Below are 23,915 nucleotides of genomic sequence, written 5' to 3'. Positions count from 1 at the left end.
GTCCCAGTGTAGTCAGTCTCTCCTCATAAACCAACCCCCTCAACACGGAATCAAACTCAGTGAACCTCCTCTGCACCCCCCTCCAGTGCCCGTCCGTACTGTCTCAAGTCAGGAGACCAAAATTGCACACAGTCCTCCAGATGTGGCCTCAGCAGCTCCCTGTACCATAACCTCCCTGCTTTTAAACTCCATCCCTCTAGCAATGGAGGACAGAGCTCCATCTGCCTTCCTCCTTCCCTGCCGTACCTGCAGGCCGTATATCTCTACGACCAACCTTCCGAGATTCATGAACAAGGACACCCAGGTCCCTCTGCACAGCAGCGTGCCGCACAATTCCTACTGTTCATGTAATAATCCTTGTTACTGTTACTCCTCCCAAGATGGATGACTCCACATTTATTCACATTGTACACCATGACAAGCCCTTCATCCCCGGGATCATTCTTGTAAACCTCGCCTGGACCCCCCTCCAAGGCCAGCACATCCTTTCTTAGATATGGGGCCCAAAACCACTCACAATATTCCAAATATTGTCTCAGCAGTACATCCCTGCTCTTGTATCTTAGTCCTCTGGAAATGAATGGGTTTACCTTTCTAACTGCCAACTGAACCTGCAATGTTAGCCTTAAGAGAATCCTGAACTAGGTTGGCCAGGGGATATGCAGCGTTACAGAGGTAGAGTAGATCTGGGTGGAATGCTCTTTGGTGCAGACTCAATGACCCAAAAGGCCACTTAACGCACTGTAGGGATCCAAAGTCAATAGATCCAACCTGACAACACACTGGGGTGCAGTAAAGCTCGCATTTCTACTCTGTAAATTACATAGAGCTGCATTTTTCAAGATGGCAGCGACGTAGGAAGGCTGAGCCCCGGGCTTGTTGGCTTTCTTTCTCTTTGTTTTCTTCTTTTCGCTTTTGTTCTCTTTCTTGTTTTTTTTTCCCTTTCTCTTTCTTTCAAACCTGGAGGCTGGTGGGTGAAGGAGAGGTTGGTGGCAACGCCATCCCAGCCTGGGGTGTCCTGGCGAGCTAGGAACAGGCTCCGGGCTGAAGCCCCTGGCCCACACCCACAGGCTAGGCCAAGGCTCCAGGTTCCCCAGCCTAGGTCGAGGTTCCAGATCTCCAGCCTATGCCAAGGCTGTAGGTTCCTAGCTAGGCTGAGATTCCAGGTACGTAGGCTAGGCCGAGGCTTCAGGTCCGTAAGATAGGCCAAGCTAGACCGACACTGTACAGAACTCAGCCGAGGCTCCAGGTCTGCCGGCTATGCCAAGGCAGCAGATCCGCAAGCTAGGCCGAGGCTCCAGGTCTGCAGGCTAGACTGAGGCTGCAGATCCTCAGCTAGGCCAAGGGTCCAGTCTTACAGGCTGGGCTGAGGCTCCATGTCCCCAGGCTAGGCCAAGGCTCCAGACTTACAGGCTGGGCTGTGGCTCCATGTCCCCAGGCTAGGCCGAGGCTCCAGACTTACAGGCTGGGCTGAGGCTCCATGTCCCCAGGCTAGGCCAAGGCTCCAGACTTACAGGCTAGGCTGAGGCTACAGCTCCCAAGCTTGGCCGAGGGTCCAGACTTACAGGCTGGACTGAGGCTCCATGTCCCCAGGCTAGGCCGAGGCACCAGACTTACAGGCTGGGCTGAGGCCCCATGTCCCCAGGCTAGGCCGAGGCACCAGACTTACAGGCTGGGCTGAGGCCCCATGTCCCCAGGCTAGGCCAAGGCACCAGACTTACAGGCTGGGCTGAGGCCCCATGTCCCCAGGCTAGGCTGAGGCTCCAGACTTACAGGCTAGGCTGAGGCTGCAGGTCCCCAGCTAGGCAGAAGCTCCAGACTGGGCTGAGGCTGCAGGTCCCCAGCTAGGCCGAGGCTCCAGACTTACAGGCTGGGCTGAGGCTCCAGGCCCACGGCTAGGCCGAGGCTCCAGGTCGTCAGGGTGGCCGAGACTCCAGGTCCCTAACTAGGCCAAGGCTCCAGGTCTGCAGGCTAGGCCCAGCCACTTGAAGGAGGAGAAAGGTGGCCTTGGCCCAGTATGGCAGTCTCCAGGTTTGGTGGTCTCGACCCAGTGCAGAGGTCTTCTTCGGCATCCAAGTATTCCAGCAACCCGGCAGCTGGTCTCATCGAGGGGTGGCGGTCTTGGCGCGGCATGTTGGTTGTCTTCAACAGAGGCTTCTGGCCTGGTATCTAGCGACCCATCATGGCTGTCTCATCTCGGCTATGACTGCAGTCCTTAATCAGTGAGTCCAACCAGCTGAGGCTACCGTGAAGGATTCTCCTTCCTGGCCTGAGGCCTGGTGATCCTCAGAGCTAAAACACCACCAGTCCTCTCTCTCTCTCTCTCTCTCTCTCCTGTCTCTCTATGATGACAGAGCAGCCCCTATTGTTGAGTAATACTATGGCGACTTGACTTTCCCGATCCAAGGATTCATTAACCGAATTGTGATGACCTTTCGTCTTAATTTTTAAAAATTGTTATGTATGACATCTGACATTGATGTATTTTTCATAGAAACTTCCATGTGATAACAAATTTCTACTCTATTCTATTCGTAAAGTGAAATGTTCCTAATCATAGAATAGGATAGTGAAGGTGGCGTTTGGTATGCTTTCTTTTATTGGTCAGAGTATTGAGTACAGGAGTTGGGAGGTCATGTCGGGGCTGTACTGGGCATTGGTTAGGCCACTTTTGGAATATTGCGTGCAATTCTGGTCTCCTTCCTACTGGAAGGACGTTGTGAAACTTGAAAGGGTTCAGAAAAGATAGACAAGGATGTTGCGAGGGTTGGAGGGTTTGAGCTACAGGGAGAGGCTGAACAGGCTGGGACTGTTTTCCCTGGAGGGTCAGAGGCTGAGGGGTGACCTTATAGAGGTTTATAAAATTATGAGGGGCGTGGATAGGGTAAATAGACACAGTCTTTTCCCTGGGGTGGGGGAGTCCAGAACTAGAGGACATAGATTTAGGGTGAGAGGGGGGAAGATATAAAAGAGACCTAAGGGGCAACGTTTTCATGCAGAGGGTGGTACGTGTATGGAATGAGCTGCCAGAGGAAGTGGTGGAGGCTGGTACAATTATAGCATTTAAAAGGCATTTGGATGGGTATAAATAGTCATAGAGATAGACAGCACGGAAACAGACCCTTCAGTCCAACCCGTCCATGCTGACCCAGATATCCCAACCCAACCTAGTCCCACCTGCCAGCACTTGGCTCATATCCCTCCAACTCTTCCTATTCATATACCCATCCAAATGCCTTTTAAATGCTATAATTGTACCAGCCTCCACCACTTTCTCTGGTAGCTCATTCCATACACGTACCACCCTCTGTGTGAAAAAGTTGTCCCTCAGGTCCCTTTTATATCTTTCCCCTCTCACCTTAAAATCTATGCCCTCTAGTTCTAGACTCCCCCACCCCAGGGAAAAGACCTTGTCTATTTACCCTATCCATGCCCCCCTCATGATTTTATAAACCTCCATAAGGTCACCCATCAACCTTCCAGGGAAAACAGCCCCAGCCTATTCAGCCTCTCCCTGTAGCTCAAACCCTCCAACCCTGGCAACACCCTTGCCTCTGAATAGGAAGGGTTTGGAGGGATATGGGCCGGGTGCTGGCAAATGGGACGAGATTGGGTTGGGATGTCTGGGTCAGCATGGACGGGTTGGACCGAAGGGTCTGTTTCCGTGCTGTACAACTCTGTGACGAACGCTCGTGTTTCCTTATTGTCTTTCCGTCTGTCTTTCTAGCCTCTCGGGCGGGGGGGGGAGGGGAAAGTAAGCTATGCGAAGTATTCCGGTTGGAAGTGAGGGTTGGATACCAGGGTGAACGAGTCACACACACACACGCATTCCTGTACTGCAGCGAGTGTACACAAGGGCAGGTCTCTGAATGCTAATCACAAGTAAGCAGGAAGTCATGCGAGCAAATGATGACATTTGAAGAAGCAGGAAGTGCTCCTGAAAACTTTTCGCCTGACTCCCTTGGATAGCAAAGCCCTTCTGCAAGTGGGAGCCGAAGAAGGATTGACATTCCTGAGGGAGGGAATCATGGCAGCAGCCGCTGTAAGTAGAGCCGGGATCTGAGCTCGCCTGCGTACCAAGAAGTTTGCTCGAGTTAGTTTGTGCTGGAATGGGGGAGCCCCGGGCAATTTGTTTTGGGTTATTTAAGTCAGTGATCCTGGCCAGTTAATCCCTGCATCTCCTACAGCTGGCTAGCTGGTTCGTATAGTTGCTCGAATCTTCTGTTAGCAGGCGGATGGGTTTAATTTACCCCTTAACTGTTAGCAGGGGGGGAGGGAATAAAATTAAAGTTCCTGGTAAGATCAGCTCTGTGTTTCCTACTTCTCCGAGAGTGGGCTTGTTAATGTTGGTTCTCAGTGCAAAAGAATCTTGTCACACCCTCGATTCGTGTAGGTTGAAGTCACTTCTTTGTGTGAGAGTAATTAAAATGAAAATTGACCTCCTGTCTTAGCACTCCGATTTAGCCAGCAGGATGTAGGCAGGTGCCCTCTGAATTTAGCTTCCCTCTGGTGTGCCACGAAATGTGTCTGAAATCCAGGGGACAAAGGCAATTCTCCCCAAAATTAGGACCTGGCCAAACACCCAAAACAGACAGGATGACGTCTGCGAGTGGATAAGGTTACCCATGACGTACAACGCTCGCTGTGTTGAGAGAGAGGAGAGATCAGATTGGAGTGCCAATGCTTGTTAACCTGAGAGCCTCCCAATTCTTGGCGTGTACCACCGCACCTACCTGGTGGTCTCCCTCGGAGTGCTGGTTTGGGGGGGGGCGGGGTTGGGGTGGGCCGTTCAGCCCATCCAGTTCTGCTCTGCCATTCGGCTGGGATCCGCCTCCTTTTACCTCAGCTTTCGCCTCAGCTGCGCGTCCCGGTCTCATTCGTCACACCGCACGGAGACAGACCCTTCGCTCCGTAAACCCAAACTGAACCCGTCCCGCCTGCCCGCACCTGGCCCCCCTCTCCCTCCAAACCGTTCCTAATCGAGGCCTTATCCGAAGGTCTTTGAGACACGGCAACTGGACCCGCATCCACCACTTCCTCAGGAGGTTCACTCCACACGCGAACCACCCGCTGGGTGTAAAAAAAAAGAAATTGCCCCTCGCGCCTTTTCTAAATCTTTCCCCTCTTGCCTTAAAATTGCGTCTTGAAATCCCCCACCCGAGGGAAAAGACTATTAACTCGAGGTATGATTTTGTAAAACTCCATAAGGTCATCTCTCAACCTCCTACGCTCCAGTGATTAAAAAAAACATCCCAGCCTCTCTTAATAACCCGAACCTCCCGTACCCTGCAACGTCCTCTCTTCTGACCCCCTCGCCAGCTTTAATATCCTTCCTTTAACACGGTGGGACGGATGGCAACTTGGTGAGGTGTGGAGTGGGTTCGTTTCCTGCAACCGGCTGATGTTTACCGCGACCCTTCAACTTTGTGTTTAACTTTACCCCTTGCTGGAGCCGGGGTTATATTCGTCACCAGTTCGAACGTGAGCGCAAACGATGTTCAAGATATTCCTAACATTCTGAGAAGAGAAATTTCCTCTCGTCCCTATCCCAGTTTGAGAGATTTTTGGTAGCTTTTTTTAAAATTTGAAATTCAGGCCAGCATTTATTGCCCAGAGGGCAGTTAAGAGTCAATGGCTATGGGTCTGGAGTCACGCGTAGGCCCAGACCAGGTAAAGATGGCAGTATCCTTCCCTAACGGACATTAGTGAACCAGATGGGGGTTTTTTTTTTCCCCAACGACGGATTCATGGTCAGCATTGGACTCTCAACTTCAGGTTTATTTTTTAATCCAACACAAATTCTGGCATCCACCCATGGTGGGATTTGAACCCAGATCCCCTGGACCTTACCTGGGTGTGTGTATTAACAGTACAGCCTACCCTCTGTGTTTAAGGCAAATGCTTTCTCTCTTAAATACAGAGGATAACGTGTGTACAGGTGTGGCCTCACCAAACTCTCGGCATAATAGCAGCCTTTGCTCCAACCCACACACATTAAGGGTTAACATATCACTTACTTACATAGTGGTGTGGAGGTTAGAGTTCTGCTCGTAAAATAAAGCGATTGGCAAAAAGACTTCAAATTTCTTCATTGCCCATTCTGAGACAAATGATGCCACTTCCAGCGCTCAGAAATAGCAACTGGAAGGGGTGACAGACAAACAGCCAGATAATAACCATTTACTCCTTTGGTTCTCTCTCTCACATAGAGACAGGTAGGCACAGGCACGCACACACACACACACACTCTTTCACATAGACACACACACTACACACTACACAGACAGACACAGACACACTCACACACACCCTCTCTCACACACACACACACACACACACACACTCTTTCACATAGACACACACACTACACACACAGACACAGACACACTCACACATACCCTCTCTCACACACACACACACACACACACACACACTCTCTCTTTCACATAGACACACACACACACACACTACACACACAGACACAGACACACACACACACCCTCTCTCACACACTCACACACACACACTCACACAGACACACTCTCTTTCACATAGACACACACACACTACACACACAGACACAGACACACTCACACACACCCTCTCTCACACACTCACACACACACACTCACACAGACACTCTCACAAACACACACACACACACACACTCTCTTTCACATAGACACACACAGACACACACACACACTACACACACAGACACAGACACACTCACACACACCCTCTCTCACACACTCACACACACACACTCACACAAACACACAGACACACACATACATTCACACCAACGCACACACTCACACAAACATACACAGACACACACACACATACATTCACACAAACACACACACACTCTCACACAGACAGACACACATGCATCCAGACACACACACACAATCTCACACACACATTCCCGCACACAGACACACACACACACAGACACACAGACACACACACACACTCTCACAAACACACACACACACTCTCACACAGACAGACACACATGCACCCAGACACACACACACAATCTCACACACACATTCCCGCACGCACACACACAGACACACACAGACACACACACACACAGACACACACACACACACAGACACACACACACACACAGACACACACAGACACACACACACACACACACAGACACACACACAGACACACACACACAGACACACACACACACACACCCTTCCCCCGTACAGACTCACACACACACTCTCCAACCCCGTGCACCCCTCCAACCAGAGTTATTAGTTTGGATCATTAGCCAGTTCCCCTTTGCAAACCACTGCCTCCGCCACAGTCATGGGCATTATTTTCTCCATCCTGCACAACATGTGGGAAGACTCTTCCTGTGGGTTCAGTTCCTCTACCCGGCTAAGGTCACTGTCTTAACCGTACACCCATGATGCAGCAGTACAGTGGCTCAGCGGGTTAGCACTGCTGCCTCACAGTGCCCAGGGTTCGATTCCACCCTCGGGCAGCTGTCTGTGTGACCTTTACACCTTCTCCTCTCTCCTCCAATCCCCCCCTCCCCGTACCTGCCGTGGACTTACTCCGGTTTCCTCCCCCAATCCAGGGATGCGGGAGGATTGGCCGTGCTCACCCACACCCTCCTCATCCTGGGTGGCACCTGTCGAAGAGTGGGGCCGGAAACTGAGAGGCGGCGGGCTAGCCGACTGCCGCGGGCATCACCTGATCCTCGTGGTGAACCGTCACACCACTGGCCAGCCGCACTTGCATCACTGGTGCCTGGTGCCAATTGTTTTTGTTGTGTTCACCCCTGGCATGTGGTCATCTTTGGCGGGGCTAATACTGGATGCCCATCCCCAATTATCATTGAACTGACTGGCGCGCCCAGAGGGCACTTGGGTCTGCCAGGTTTGCCGTGGGTCTGGAGCCGCACAGGTGCCAGACTTGTGCAGCAGGTTTCCTATCCTGAAGGGACAGTGGACAGCGAAGAAGGCTTTCTAAGGTGACAATGGGATCTCGGTCACCGGGTTGAAAACTGGCAGATGGAGTTCAACCTGGGTAAACGTGTTTCAGTCCAACAAAATAGGGCTAGGGCTTATACAATTAACGGTAGGGTGTCGGGTAGCGTTGTGGGTTCAGGTACATCATGCTTTGAAGCTTCTGTCACAGGTAGACAGCGTTAAGAAGGTGCTTGGCACACCTGCCTTCATTGGCTCAGTTCTTTGAGTATAGGAGTCGGGGTCGTCAGATTGGGGTTGTACAGGACATTGGTGAGGCCTCGTCTGAAAAACTGTGTCCACTTCTGCTCGCCCCGTTATAGGAAGGATATTATTAAGCTTCAGAAGAGGTTTACCTTCGTGTTGCCAGGTATGGAAGGCTTGAGTCATAAAGAGAGGCTGGGAATTTTTTCACTGGAGCGTAGGAGGTTGAGGGGTGATTTTATGGAGGTTTGTAAAATCATGAGGGGTATAGATAGAATTAATGGGAGGTCCATTTCCCCTAGGATGGGGGATTTCAAGACTAGGGAGCACGTTTTTAAGGTGAGAGGAGGGAGATTTAAAAAAGACACGAGGGGCAAATTTATTTTACACAAGAGGGGCGGTTCACATGTGGAATGAACTTCCAGAGGAAGTGGTGGATGCAGGTACGGTTACAACGTTTAAAACTTGGATACGTCCATGGATATAAAAGGTTCGGAGGGATGTGGGCCAGGAGCAGGCAAGTGGGACTAGTTTAGTTTGGGATTAGGGTCTGGTTGGAGAGAAGGGTCTGTGTCCGTGCAGTGTGACTCTCTCTGACATAGGTAAGTCAGACGGGTTTTTGTGACAATTGCGGTTCTCATGGGCACCGTGACTGACGTTAACTCTCCACGTCAGATTTATGAATTGGATTTTAAATTCTACAAGCAGCCAGGGTGAGACGTAAATCCACAAAGCTCCCCCAAAATCACCGTCTCTGAATCGACGGTGCCCAGCGAAAGCCGCAATCTCCCACAGATCGTTCACAACTTGCACGGAGGGTTTAGACTTTGGAATCAGATCCCTAAACTCGAAATTTGCAAACCGAGGGGTGGCAGACGGCACTGAGGACTAACAAATCCTCAGACCGGGCGCACAAACCATGTTTTGACGCAAAACGAATGGGGAATTGAACCCGAGGACAGAATTGGGATGTAAATCTGCTTGGGAATAAGATTTGAGTGGGGGAATGAAATCAGAGCTGAGAGAGCAGCCAAAGAAATCAGGACAACTAGTGATGGGCGGCACGGTGGCTCAGTGGTTAGCACCGCTGCCTCACAGCACCAGGGTCTCGGGTTCGACTCCAGCCTCGGGCGACTGTGTGCAGTTTGCACATTCTCCCCCATGTCTGTGTGGGTTTCCTCCGGGTGCTCTGGTTTCCTCCCACAGTCCAAAGATGTACAAGGTCAGGGTGGATTGGCCATGCTAAATTGCCCATAGTGTTGGGTGCATTAGTCAGAGGGAAATGGGTTCAGAGGGAAATGGGTCTGGGTGGGTTACTCTTCAGAGGGTCGGTGTGGACTGGTTGGGCCGAAGGGCCTATTTCCACACTGTAGGGAATCTAATCTAATATAAGGGCTGTAAAAAGCGTTCCAAACGGTCCTTCCAGGTGAGACAGAGGTTCACCTGCCTCTCCTCCAATCTAGTTTACTGCATCAGGTCTGGTCTTCTCTACATTGGGGTGACCGAACGTAAGCCTTAGGGAATACTTCACTGAGCATCTCAGCCGGGTCCGTTTCAATTCTCCTTTCCGACATTACCATCCTCCCAGTCCCCTCCCCTTTCCGACGTGACCCATTCTTGGCCTCCTCCATTGCCACAACGAACCACGGCGCAAATTGGAGGATCAACAACACATCTTGCGCCTGGGTGGCCAACGGCCTGGAGGACTCAACATTGAGTTCTCCAGTTTCAAATCACCTCCCCATCCCCCGACTCCCTTCCCAGCCCCTCCCCCTCCCTTCCATCGCTCCCTGCCACCAATCGGATTCATTCCTCCCATTGACCAACCCTCTACCTGTCTTCACCTACTCCCCACTTCATCGCTGAACCCCTGCCTCCCCCTTTATCTGCAGCTCCCCCCCCCTACACTCACCCCAGAAGAAGGGTTACACCCAAGACGTCTCCACCTCCTGATACAGCCTGGACTTGCTGTGTTCTTCCAGGCTCCCTCCTGTGTAGTCTGGACTCCAGCATCTGCAATTCTTTTGTCTCTACAAAGTGAGCAGTGATACCTGTAGTGGGCTAGAGTTGAAAGGTAAAGTTATGTCAAACTATATGGAGCACTTAGAAGACTGTGTGCAACTCTGTTTCAGAAAGAAATCCACAAAGGGACCTTGGAGGGCAGGTTCATAGCTCCTTGAAAGTGGAGTCGCAGGTCGATAGGATAGTGAAGAAGGTGTTTGGTATGCTTTCCTTTATTGGTCAGAGTATTGAGTACAGGAGTTGGGAGGTCATGTTGCGGCTGTACAGGATATTGTTGGAATATTGCGTGCAATTCTGGTCTTCCTATTGGAAGGACGGTGTGAAACTTGAAAGGGTTCAGAAAAGATTGACAAGGATGTTGGAGGGTTTGAGCTACAGGGAGAGGCTGAACAGGCTGGGGTTGTTTTCCCTGGAGTGTCGGAGGCTGAGGGGTGACCTTATAGAGGTTTATAAAATCATGAGGGAGCATGGATAGGGTAAATAGACACGGTCTTTTCCCTGGGTTGGGGGAGTCTAGAACTAGAGGGGTATAGGTTTAGGGTGAGAGGGGGAAAGATATAAAAGAGACCTAAGGGGCAACTTTGTCACACAGAGGGTGGTACGTGTATGGAATGAGCTGCCAGAGGAAGTGGTGGGGGCTGGTACAATGACAGCATTTAAAAGGCATCTGGATGGGTATATGAATAGGAAGGGTTTGGAGGGATATGGGCCGGGTGCTGGCAGGTGGGACTAGATTGGGTTGGGATATCTGGGTCAGCATGGACGGGTTGGGCCGAAGGGTCTCTTTCTGTGCTGTACATCTCTATGTCTCTATAAAGGAAGGAAGCAGAAAGGTTGAAATCTTACGGTAATCTTTGAACATCAGTGAGGTAACATCACTGGGAATAAACAGAAACCAACCTTCCTGCCAAACCAGTTCTCCATCTTTGGCTAACCTCTGGTGCTCAGAGCAGAGGATGGCCTATCATCTGTATCAACTGCTGTATTATTCTGTGGGTGGAAAGTATTCAGGCTATTCGAAGGTGGTAAGGGAGAGTGGGGGTGTCCTGCCTTTCCTCTCTCTCTCTGTGTCTTGGCCAACATTCATCCCTCAAAGCCCCCCCCCCCCACCTTGAAAGAAAATGCCAGAGTAGTTTGCCTTGTTGTCATTCGTGGGATCTTGCTGTGTGGAAAGTGGCACCCCCCCCCAACAACATGAGGATTCACAGACGGCATTGGCCGCCCCTATTTCAGATTTGACTAGCACAATATGGGCAGCTCGGTGGTGTAGTGGTTAGCACTGCTGCCTCACAGTGCCAGAGACCCGGGTTCAATTCCCACCTCAGGCGACTGACTGTGTGGAGTTTGCACATTCTCCCCGTGTCTGTGTGGGTTTCCTCCGGGTGCTCCGGTTTCCTCCCACAGTCCAAAAATGTGCAGGTTAAGGTGAATTGGCCATGCTAAATTACCCATAGTGTTAGGTGAAGGGGTAAATGTAGGGGATTGAGTCTGGGTGGGTTGCTCTTCAGAGGGCAGTGTGGGTATGTTGGGCTGAAGGGCACACAGTAAGCAATCTAATCTGAAAAAAAACCTCTGCTTTGGCTGTTCCTCAGTCCTTTTTATTTTGTCTTGCTTTGATTTTGCCTGGAGCAACGCAGAAGATGATGCCGTTTCCAAATATGCAGAAACGTTATTTATAGAGTTCTGGGTCAAAGTGACTACTCCCATGCTTCCAGCTTACCACTTCCCAGCATCTTCACTTCCTTCTGGGTCAACGCCCAGGTGTAACGAGTCGAGTGCGGTGAGCCTGGATCAGTTTCAGACCGACACAATCAAACCCAGAGGGAAACACGTCGAGTGTTCCTCTTTCCCTTGGGAAATTCCCCACGCTCAAGAAACTATGCGAATGCAAGCTCTTGTTCCAGTTTCTGCCCTTTCTGACTGGGAAGTTGGCAAGGCTGAGGGGAGGGTGAATATTTTCTTCTGACAGAACCACATTCCCAACCTGTGGCGCTTTCACAGCACACGAATAATTCAGAGTTGTTGCTGGGCGGAACTTGGAGGACGGCTGTTATAGAGTCATAGAGATGTACAGCATGGAAACAGACCCTTCGGTCCAACCTGTCCGTGCTGACCAGATATCCCAACCCAATCTAGTCCCACCTGCCTGCCAGCACCCGGCCCATATCCCTCCAAACCCTTCCTATTCATATACCCATCCAAATGCCTCTTAAATGTTGCAATTGTACCAGCCCCCACCACATCCTCTGGCAGCTCATTCCATACACGTACCACCCTCTGTGTGAAAAAGTTGCCCCTTAGGTCTCTTTTATATCTTTCCCCTCTCACCCTAAACCTATGCCCCTCTAGTTTTGGATTCTCCCACCCCAGGGAAAAGACTTTGCCTATTTACCCTATCCATGCACCTCATAATTTTGTAAACCTCTATAAGATCACCCCTCAGCCTCCGACGCTCCAGGGAAAACAGCCCCAGCCTATTCAGCATCTCCCTGTAGCTCAGATCCTCCAACCCTGGCAACATCTTTGTAAATCTGTTCTGAACCCTTTCAAGTTTCACAACATCTTTCCGATAGGAAGAAGACCAGAATTGCACGTAATATTCCAACAGTGGCCTAACCAATGTCCTGTACAGCCGCAACATGACCTCCCAACTCCTGTACTCAATACTCTGACCAATAAAGGAAAGCATACCAAACACCTTCTTCACTATCCTATCTACCTGCGACTCCACTTTCAAGGAGCAATGAACCTGCACTCCAAGGTCTCTTTGTTCAGCAACACTCCCTAGGACCTTACCATTAAGTGTATAAGTCCTGCTAAGATTTGCTTTCCCAAAATGCAGCACCTCGCATTTATCTGAATTAAACTCCATCTGCCACTTCTCAGCCCATTGGCCCATCTGGTCCAGATCCTGTTGTAATCTGAGGTAATCCTCTTCGCTGTCCACTACACCTCCAATTTTGGTGTCCTCTGCAAACTTATTAACTGTATCTCTTATGCTCGCATCCAAATCATTTATGGAAATGACAAAAAGTAGAGGGCCCTGCACCGATTTTTGTGGTCACAGGTCTCCAGTCTGAAAAACAACCCTCCACCACCACCCTCTGTCTTCTACCTTTGAGCCAGTTCTGTATCCAAATGGCTAGTTCTCCCTGTATTCCATGAGATCTAACCTTGTTAATCAGTCTCCCATGGGGTACCTTGTCGAACGCCTTACTGAAGTCCATATAGATCACATCTTCTGCTCTGCCCTCATCAATCCTCTTTGTTACTTCTTCAAAAAACTCAATCAAGTTTGTGAGACATGATTTCCCACACACAAAGCCATGTTGACTATCCCGAATCAGTCCTTGCCTTTCCAAATACATGTACATCCTGTCCCTCAGGATTCCCTCCAACAACTTGCCCACCATGGAGGTCAGGCTCACCGGTCTATAGTTCCCTGGCTTGTCTTTACCGCCCTTCTTAAACAGTGGCACCACGTTTGCCAACCTCCAGTCTTCCGGCACCTCACCTGTCACTATCGATGATACAAATATCTCAGCAAGAGGCCCAGCAATCACTTCTCTGGCTTCCCACCGGGTTCTCGGGTACACCTGATCAGGTCCTGTGGATTTATCCACTTTTAACTGTTTCAAGACACCCAGCACTTCCTCCTCTGTAGTCTGGACATTTTGCAAGATGTCACCATCTATTTCCCTACAGTCTATATCTTCCATATCCTTTTCCACAGTAAATACTGATGTAAAATATTCATTTTACTTATCTCCCCCATTTTCTGTGGCTCCACACAAAGGCCGCCTTGCTGATCTTTGAGGGGCTCTATTCTCTCCCTAGTTAACCTTTGTCCTTAATATATTTGTAAAAACCCTTTGGATTCTCCTTAATTCTATTTGCCAAAGCTATCTCATGTCCCCGTTTTGCCCTCCCGATTTCCCTCTTAAGTATACTCCTACTTCCTTTATACTCTTCTAAGGAATCACTCGATCTATCCTGTCTATACCTGACATATGCTTCCTTCTTTTTCTTAACCAAACCCTCAATTTCTTTAGTCATCCAGCATTCCCTATACCTCCCAGCCTTTCCTTTCACCCTGACAGGAATATACTTTCTCTGGATTCTCGTTATCTCATTTCTGAAGGCTTCCCATTTTCCAGCCGTCCCTTTACCTGCGAACATCTGCCTCCAATCAGCTTTCGAAAGATCTTGCCTAATACCGTCAAAATTGGCCTTTCTTCCATTTAGAACATCAACTTTTAGATCTGGTCTATCCTTTTCCATCACTATTTTAAATCTAATAGAATTATGGTCGCTGGCCCCAAAGTGCTCCCCCACTGACACCTCAGTCACCTGCCCTGCCTTATTTCCCAAGAGTAGGTCAAGTTTTGCACCTTCTCTTGTAGGTACATCCACGTACTGAATCAGAAAATTGTCTTGTACACACTTAAGAAATTCCTCTCCATCTAAACCTTTAACACTATGGCAGTCCCAGTCGATGTTTGGAAAGTTAAAATCCCCTACCATAACTACCCTATTATTCTTACAGATAGCTGAGATCTCCTTACAAGTTTGTTTCTCAATTTCCCTCTGACTATTGGGGGGTCTATAATACAATCCCAATAAGGTGATCATCCCTTTCTTATTTCTCAGTTCCACCCAAATAACTTCCCTGGATGTATTTCCGGGAATATCCTCCCTCAGCACAGCTGGAATGCTATCCCTTATCAAAAATACCACTCCCTCTCCTCTCTTGCCTCCCTTTCTATCCTTCCTGTAGCATTTGTATCCTGGAACATTAAGCTGCCAGTCCTGCCCATCCCTGAGCCATGTTTCCGTAATTGCTATGATATCCCAGTCCCATGTTCCTAACCATGCCCTGAGTTCATCTGCCTTCCCTGTTAGGCCCCTTGCGTTGAAATAAATGCAGTTTAATTTATTAGTCCTATTGTTCACAGGCCGGAGGCTTGATTGATTCTGCGGTTTGGCAGCAGATTAACTGCTTTGGAAATTGTCTTCCATTTGCTTGACGATTTATTGCCCCCCTCTCTCATGACTCTCCCCCCCATTGACTGTTTGTGTGCTATTATTTTGTTAGGAGGAAGGCCGGGTGTCGCAGGATCGTGTCAGGACCCTCCAGAGTGATGTGGAAGGTGTCAAGACCATCATGTCGGAGAACGTCGACAGGATCCTGGCCCGTGGCGAGAAACTGGACGATCTCATGGACAAGACCGAGGACCTCCAAGCCAGCGTAAGATGGCGACCGTCAAGCTGGGTTGGGCCGAGGAGAACGATCGGGTGAACCCACAGGACTGCGACCTCCAGCCACAGGTGGCGCTGGTGAGAAAAGAGCAAGGGGCAGAGTGTCTTTTATCCAGGAGGGGAGTCCAGTCCTTGTCAAACATAACCCACATGGTCAATTGTTATACATAATGTAAATAGTTCCTCATTTAACCTTCATTTTTCTGTTTGTAATGACCAGAAGAATACAGCACAGGAACAGGCCCTTCAGCCCTCCAAGCTTGCGCCAGCACATTTTGCCCTTCCATACTAAAACTGTCTTCACTTACAGGATCCGTATCCCTCTATTCCCTTCCTATACGTCCAGGTGCTTCATGAGCGCTGCTGTTGCCTGCTTCTACAACCTCCTCTGGCAGTAGACACTCACCAACCTTGCTGTGAAAAACTCGCCTGGTCCATCTCTTTTACACTCACCCCCACCTTGACTCTGTGTCCCCCGGTAACTGACCCCTCTGCCCACTCGTACTTTCCACTCTCTCCATGCCATTCACAATCTCCTGTCAGGTCGCCCTTCAACTTCCTGCGTTCTCGTGAAAACAAACCCGGTCTGTCTGACTTTTCTTCATCGCTAAAATCCCCCATTTCCAGGTAAACCTTCTCTGTACCCTCTCCAAAGCATCCACTACCTTCTGGTCGCGTGGTGACCAGCACTGTCCGCAATATTCCAAATGTGGCCTAACTAAAGTTCTATAAAACTGCAGCATAATTTGTCTCTCCTCATACTGAATGCCCCTTCTGATGAAGGCGAGCGTGCCTTAAGCCTTCTTCACTACCTTATCTACCTCCACTACCACCTTCAGTGATCTGTGGACCTGCACACCCAGATCCCTCTGCGTATCAATACTCTGAAGGATTCTGCCGTTCACTGTCTAATTCCCACCTGTACTTGATCTTCCAAACTGACCAAGTGCCGGTGGAATAAAGCACGCTGCTTCACAATCTATGGGCTGGACGTGTCATAGAGTCATACAGAGGTACAGCATGGAAACACATCCTTCAGTCCGATCCGTCCATGCCGACCTGACTCAAGCTCGTCCCGTTTGCCAGCACTTGCCCCAAAGCCCTCTCAACCCTTCCTATACCCATCCAGATGCCTATTTAATGTACCAGCCTCCACCACTTCCTCTGGCAGCTCATTCCATACACCCACCACCCTCTGCATGAAAACGTTGCCCCTCAGGTCCCTTTCCCCTCTCACCCTTAACCTGTGCCCCTCTAGTTCTGGACTCCCCCACCCCAGGGAAAAGACCTTCTTTACTTACAATTTGGAGATGCCGGTGTTGGACTGGGGTGTACAAAGTTAAAAATCACACAACACCAGGTTATAGTCCTATCAGCTGATGAAGGAGCATCGCTCCAAAAGCAAGTGTACTTCCAATTAAACCTGTTGGACTATAACCTGGTGTTGTGTGATTTTTAACTTTGTCTATTTACCCTATCCATGCCCCCTCATGATTTTGTAAACCTCTATAAGGTCACCCCTCAGCCTCCGATGCTCCAGGGAAAACAGCCCCAGCCTATTCAACCTCTCCCGATAACTCAAAACCTCCAACATCCTTGTCAATCTTTTCTGAACCCTTTCAAGTTTCACAACATCTTTCCAATAGGAAGGAGATCAGAATTGCACGCAATATTCCAACAGTGGCCTAACCAATGTCCTGTCCAGCCGCAACATGACCTCCCAACTCCTGTACTCAATACTCTGCCCAATAAAGGAAAGCATACCAAACGCCTTCTTCACTATCCTATCTACCTGCGACTCCACTTTCAAGGAGCTATGAACCTGCACTCCAAGGTCTCTTTCTTCAGCAACACTCCCCAGTTGTTAAGCGTAAAAGTCATGCTCTGATTTGCTTTTTCAAAATGTGTTCAGATGTCATGTCACACTACATGGTAACTCGTCCGAGTGAAGTATACCCTTCCCTACATTTAAAGGTCAAACTGGAACTGTACAAAATACCCCAGGTTGACACGCTCAGTAATCAGTAGTTACGGGAGGGATATGCTTAACTCGGGAGGTGACACAGTGAAGATTCGTCCCCAAGGGTATCCCGCGACCGAGCGAACTGGGTCTGCGTCTTTTGGCATTCAGAAGAACGGGAATCTTGAGAAACCTTGGAAGGGTGAGAGACTTTGAGTTCGCCTGGAATGTGGCAGGTGTCAGGCGAGGGGGGGGGGGGGCCAGTCCGAAGATGAAAGGGCGGCCATTTTGGATTGAGCTGAGGAGCGATTCTTTTGTTTGACACAGCGGTGAATCTTCGGACATCCCTGTCCCGGAGGCCGGCGGACGCTCCATTGTTGAACCGATTTAAAGCTGAGACTGTTGGTCCCTCGGGGAAACTGAGGGATACGAGGGAGCGGGCGAAAAAAGTGGAGTTCAGGCCTTCGATGAGGCCTGAGCGCTGCTAATGGCGGGGGTAGTCTTGAGGGAGGCTGAGTGGCCTAATCCTGCTCCTTTCTATTTACTTGTTCGCGACCATTGTCTTCAGCTTTACCAAGAACGGTTACAATCCTCTGAGCCCTTGGAACCACGCTCAGGAAAGAAGAAGGTTAAGTGCTGACCCTCCCTCACAACCTTCCACATTCAAAGGTCACGTTGTGTCCCTGGTAGGTCAACACAGTGTAACTCTGGGATATTTTGGACATTAGCGGTGTGACCTTCATGTTTGAGGAAGGGTATACTTCACTCGGACGAGGTACAGTGAGATCTGAACTCACGTCCAGCCCAATGATCCTGAAGCAGGATGCTTTATTCCACGAGCATCTGGTCATATCACACAAGGAAGGAAAGTTAAGGATTAGCAAGGAACTGTTTACAACCATTTGACCACGTGGGTTATGTTCGAGGAGTAAATCCCTGTCTGTCTACCAGCTCTCCTTGGACTTTGGCACTCTGTCTTTGCCCCTTTCTCACCATCGCCACCTGCTGCTGGGGGGGCCGTATGACAGTCGGTTCACTCAATTGCTCCCTGAGATTGAAGAGGCTGAAGCAAGACCCGCACTCGAAACAGAGACGAGTTCTGGTCTCTTGAGCAGCTGTCGAAATCTGTTGCCCAAATATATTGTTAAATCCTTATTTCCATTGACATTATCACCACCATTTCAGAGACCCACGTCGCGCTTTACCACTAATTTTCTTTACATATATCATAAATGTTTTTCCAAACTTCTGTCCCAGACACCCTCAAGAAATTCTGAGTAACAACTGAAATTCCCCATCTACTTTGCCCTTGCTGTATATTTGCCTAAGCTCTGTGTTTACACAATCTACCATTTCGCGACTCCACCAGGAGAGGCAATAAGATTGCAAGGACAAAATTAGACGGGAATAATTTTCTCAATACCAGGTTTGTCCCCAGAATGCAGCATTCAACATGGCTACTTCCTAGGTGACGAGCTGTCTCTGAGCAGTTTCCCTTTATAAGTGCTCTGGGTACTTCATTAAACAAAGCCCTATGTGTCTTAGCGTTATATTTAACACATCATCAAGAAATATCTGAGGGTCGACTCCGCTACATCTCGGCCTACTTCTCACTCTCAGGGTTAGTGAGAAAGGGGAAGTGGGGTATTCACAAGGCTCAGTAAGCCTGTGTAGAAAGGGCAGAGCTTGTCTTTCGAAAGAAACGTTGAAAATTGGAGCTGGAGTTGGCCATTCAGCCCTTTGGGCCTGTTCTGCTATCAATCTGATCATGGGCGGACCATCCCTGTTCCCCCATTTTATAGCCAACTCCTTCTCCTCATTTCAGTCTTACCCTGTCTCCTTGGACTGTAACGCCCCGCGCCCCCACTACCCCCCACCCTCCCCCACCCTCCCCAGTTCTGGACTCCCCACCCCCAGGGAACATTCCGGATGAAGGGCTTTTGCCCGAAACGTCGACTCTCCTGCTCCTCAGATGCTGCCTGACCTGCTGTGCTTTTCCAGCACCACATTCTCGACTCTGATCTCCAGCATCTGTAGTCCTCACTTTCTCCTAGGTAATTTAGCATGGCCAATCTTCCCTAACCTGCATATCCCTGGGCACTTTGGGTAATTTAGCATGGCCAATCTTCCCTAACCTGCATATCCCTGGGCACTTTGGGTAATTTAGCATGGCCAATCTTCCCTAACCTGCATATCCCTGAGCACTATAGGTAATTTAGCACGGCCAATCCACCCTAACCTGCATATCCCTGAGCACTATAGGTAATTTAGCACGGCCAATCTTCCCTAACCTGCACATCCCTGAGCACTATAGGTAATTTAGCATGGCCAATCTTCCCTAACCTGCATATCCCTGGGCACTTTGGGTAATTTAGCACGGTTAATCCACCCCAACCTGCACATCCCCGGGCACAGTGACTAATTTAGCACAGGGTAAAAACAAGGACTGCAGATACTGGAAACCAGAGTCGAGATTAGAGTGGTGCTGGAAAAGCACAGCAGGTCAGGCAGCATCCGAGGGGCAGGAAAATTAACATTTTGGGTAAAAGCCCTTCATCAGGAATACAGCACAGCCTATCCATCCTAATCTGCACAACCCTGGGCACTGTGGGTAATTTAGCACGGCCAATCCACCCTAACCTGCACATCCCTGAGAACTATGGGCAATTTAGCATGGCCAATCCACCCTAACCTGCACGTCCCAGGGCACTGTGGGCAATTTAGCACGGCCAATCCACCCTAACCTACACATCCCTGAGCACTATGGGTAATTTAGCATGGCCAATCCACCCTAACCTGCACATCCCTGAGCAATATGGGTAATTTAGCATGGCCAATCCACCCTAACCTGCACATCCCTGAGAACTATGGGCAATTTAGCATGGCCAATCCACCCTAACCTGCACGTCCCTGGGCACTGTGGGCAATTTAGCACGGCCAATCCACCCTAACCTACACATCCCTGAGCACTATGGGTAATTTAGCATGGCCAATCCACCCTAACCTGCACATCTCTGAACACTATGGGTAATTTAGCATGGCCAATCCACCCTAACCTGCACATCCCTGAGCACTATGGGTAATTTAGCATGGCCAATCCACCCTAACCTGCACATCCCTGAACACTATGGGTAATTTAGCATGGCCAATCCACCCTAACCTGCACATCCCTGAGTACTATGGGTAATTTAGCACGGCCAATCCACCCTAACCTGCGCATCCCTGAGCACTATGGGTAATTTAGCACGGCCAATCCACCCTAACCTTCACATCTCTGTGGGTAATTTAGCACAGCCAACTCCCTCTATTGCTGATGAAGAGCTTTTGCCCAAACTGTCGATTCTCCCGCTCCTCCGATACTGCCTGACCTGCCGTGCTTTTCCCGCACCCCCACACTTGATTCCGATCTCCAGCATCCGCACTCCTCACTTTCTCCACATCCTTTCCCCTGTCTCGTCCCTGTCAGAATTTGATAGGTTTGTATAAGACTTCCACTGCCCCTTATCTCCTTTGAACTCCCGGTGAATATAATCTGATCCGGTCTCTCTCCATCTGTCAGAACCAGGAATCCGTCTGGGAAACCCTTTGATGCCCTCCTTCCATCGCCAGAACGTCCCTCCTCAGATAAGGAGACCGTCAAGTGAGCAAGGTGTTCGCTTTCTCATTTAAACCAGTTTTATTTTAATTAAACCCTCCAGTTTGCACTCTACTGTAAATCATTTTCAATCCCTTAACTCTCTTTGTCATATCTTACCTAACTTTCATTGTAGTTTGTCTTATCATTTATTTCATTACATCTGGTCCTTTTATGATCCCCATCTTTCCTGGAGACTGATAAATTGCCATAATTCAGTTCTTGGTACCATCTACCCCGACCTCATAATGGCAACTGTACCTGAAGACTCTTTGAGAGGGTTGGTTTAGTGCAGGGACCCCCCCCCCCCAACTCCTGCAACAGAGTGCCGTTAGGGAGGGAGTCCCAGGATTCTGACCCAGCGGCACTGAGGGAACGGCCGACCAGTCGGGATGGTGAGGTGAGGGGCTCGGAGGGGAACTTGCTCTGGTGGTGGTGTTCCCATGTCAGGTTAGCCAGGAAAAAGGCTTGTTTTCACAACTTGGAGGGGATGGCGGGGTGGTGAGGGGGTGGAATGCTAGCCCACAGATCTCAGGAGCGGAAGTTAAGGGGGGCAGCTAGCACGGCCCTGAAAGGGCTGAACAGCCTCTCGGCGGATCGGCGGGCACTGATCGCTTCCACGTTCTCTTGCAGTCGGAACATTTCAAGACCACATCGCAGAAAGTGGCGAGGAAGTACTGGTGGAAGAACACGAAGATGATCATCATTCTCGTCGTGATCGTGGTCATTATCCTAACTCTGATCATCCTCTTTGCAACGGGTGTCATTCCAACCTAACCACGGCCGGTCCCCTCAGCCGAACCTTATTCGTGTTGCGGACCGAGAGTTTTCCCCGATGCTCGATGATTTTTGATTCGCTGTTGTTTTTTTGTGCTGTATATTTCCCGGGCAATCCCCCCTTCGCTGCACACAAGCGTGCAAACTCCCTTGGAAATACTTACTGGTGTAAATGTTCACTCAATAAAATACAGGAAGGACGTGGAAAATCCACTCCCTGCTAAGTTTGTTCTCGTGCGGGCCAGATTTGGTCCGAGCGGCTGAGCAGAAAACTTGGCATTTCCCAGGTCTGCCGGCGTATAGATTCTGCACGGAGTAAAGCTCTCTCTACGCTGTCCCCCCCATCAAACACTCCCCAGGACAGAGACAGCACGGGGTTAGATACAGAGTAAAGCTCGCTCTACACTGTCCCCCCATCAAACACTCCCAGGACAGGGACAGCACAGGGTTAGATACAGAGTAAAGCTCCCTCTACACTGTCCCCCATCAAACACTCCCAGGACAGGGACAGCACGGGGTTAGATACAGAGTAAAGCTCCCTCTACACTGTTCCCCCATCAAACATTCCTCAGGACAGGGACAGCACGGGGTTAGATACAGAGTAAAGCTCGCTCTACACTGTTCCCCATCAAACAGTCCCAGGACAGGGACAGCACAGGGTTAGATACAGAGTAAAGCTCTCTCTACACTATTCCCCATCAAACACTCCCAGGGCAGGGACAGCACGGGGTTAGATACAGAGTAAAGCTCTCTCTACACTATCCCCCATCAAACATTCCCAGGACTGGGACAGCACGGGTTAGATACAGAGTAAAGCTCTCTCTACACTGTCCCCCATCAAACACTCCCAGGACAGGGACAGCACGGGGTTATATACAGAGTAAAGCTCCCTCTACACTGTCCCCCATCAAACACTCCCAGGACGGGCACAGGGTTAGATACAGAGTAAAGCTCCCTCTACACTGTCCCCCATCAAACACTCCCCAGGACAGGGACAGCACGGGGTTAGATACAGAGTAAAGCATGCTCTACACTGTCCCCGATCAAACACTCCCAGGACAGGGACAGCACAGGGTTAGATACAGAGTAAAGCTCGCTCTACACTGTCCCCCATCAAACACTCCCAGGACAGGGACAGCATGGGGTTAGATACAGAGTAAAGTTCCCTCTACACTGTCCCCCCATCAAACACTCCCAGGACAGGGACAGCACGGGGTTAGATACAGAGTAAAGCTCTCTCTACACTGTCCCCCATCAAACACTCCCAGGACAGGGACAGCACAGGGTTAGATACAGAGTAAAGTTCTCTCTACACTGTCCCCCATCAAACACTCCCAGGACAGGGACAGCACAGGGTTAGATACAGAGTAAAGCTCTCTCTACACTGTCCCCCATCAAACACTCCCGGGACAGGGACAGCACAGGGTTAGATACAGAGTAAAGCTCTCTCTCCACTGTTCTCCATCAAACACTCCCAGATCAAAGCAATGGGATCACTATTGGAGGCAGTGTGTGCGTATTATATGTGTCTGCATGTGAGTCTGTGTGTTTGTGTGTGTGTGAGTCTGTGTGTGTGTGTGTGTGTGTGTCTGTCTGTCTGTGTGTGTGACTGTCTGTGTGTGTGTGTCTGTGTGTGTGCGCGCATGTCTGTGTGTGTCTGTGTGTGTGCGTGTGTGTCTGTCTGTGTGTGCGCGCGTGTCTGTGTGTGTGAGTCTGTGTGTGTGTCTGTGTCTGTCTGTGTGTGTGACTGTCTGTGTCTGTGTGTCTGTGTGTGTGCGCGCATGTCTGTGTGTGTCTGTGTGTGTGCGCGTGTGTCTGTGAGTCTGTGTGTGTCTGTCTGTGTGTGCGCGCGTGTCTGTGTGCGTGAGTCTGTGTCTGTCTGTGTGTGTGTGCACGCGTGTCTGTCTGTGTGTGTGTGTCTGTGTGCGTGAGTCTGTGTGTGTCTGTCTGTCTGTGTGTGCACGTGTCTGTCTGTGAGTGTGTCTGTGTGCGTGAGTCTGTGTGTGTCTGTGGGTGCGCGCACGTGTCTGTGTGTGTGTGTGTGTGTGCGTGTGTGTGA

At 50.0% G+C, this 23,915-nt stretch overlaps 1 protein-coding gene across 1 annotated transcript; it reads left to right on the top strand.

Annotated features, from left to right (window-relative positions):
* Window positions 1-3,809: 3,809 nt before the first annotated feature.
* On the top strand, window positions 3,810-22,065 carry LOC140459785 (vesicle-associated membrane protein 8-like). Its single transcript, XM_072554306.1, has 3 exons — window positions 3,810-4,042; window positions 15,322-15,474; window positions 21,713-22,065. The coding sequence occupies exons 1-3, from the start codon at window positions 4,028-4,030 to the stop codon at window positions 21,854-21,856; spliced, it is 312 nt and encodes a 103-aa protein (XP_072410407.1). The 5' UTR covers window positions 3,810-4,027; the 3' UTR covers window positions 21,857-22,065.
* Window positions 22,066-23,915: the final 1,850 nt, after the last annotated feature.

Source organism: Chiloscyllium punctatum, chromosome 35 (assembly GCF_047496795.1).
Source record: "Chiloscyllium punctatum isolate Juve2018m chromosome 35, sChiPun1.3, whole genome shotgun sequence".
Lineage (NCBI taxonomy): Eukaryota > Metazoa > Chordata > Chondrichthyes > Orectolobiformes > Hemiscylliidae > Chiloscyllium > Chiloscyllium punctatum.
This window is presented reverse-complemented; position numbering and strand designations above follow the sequence as displayed.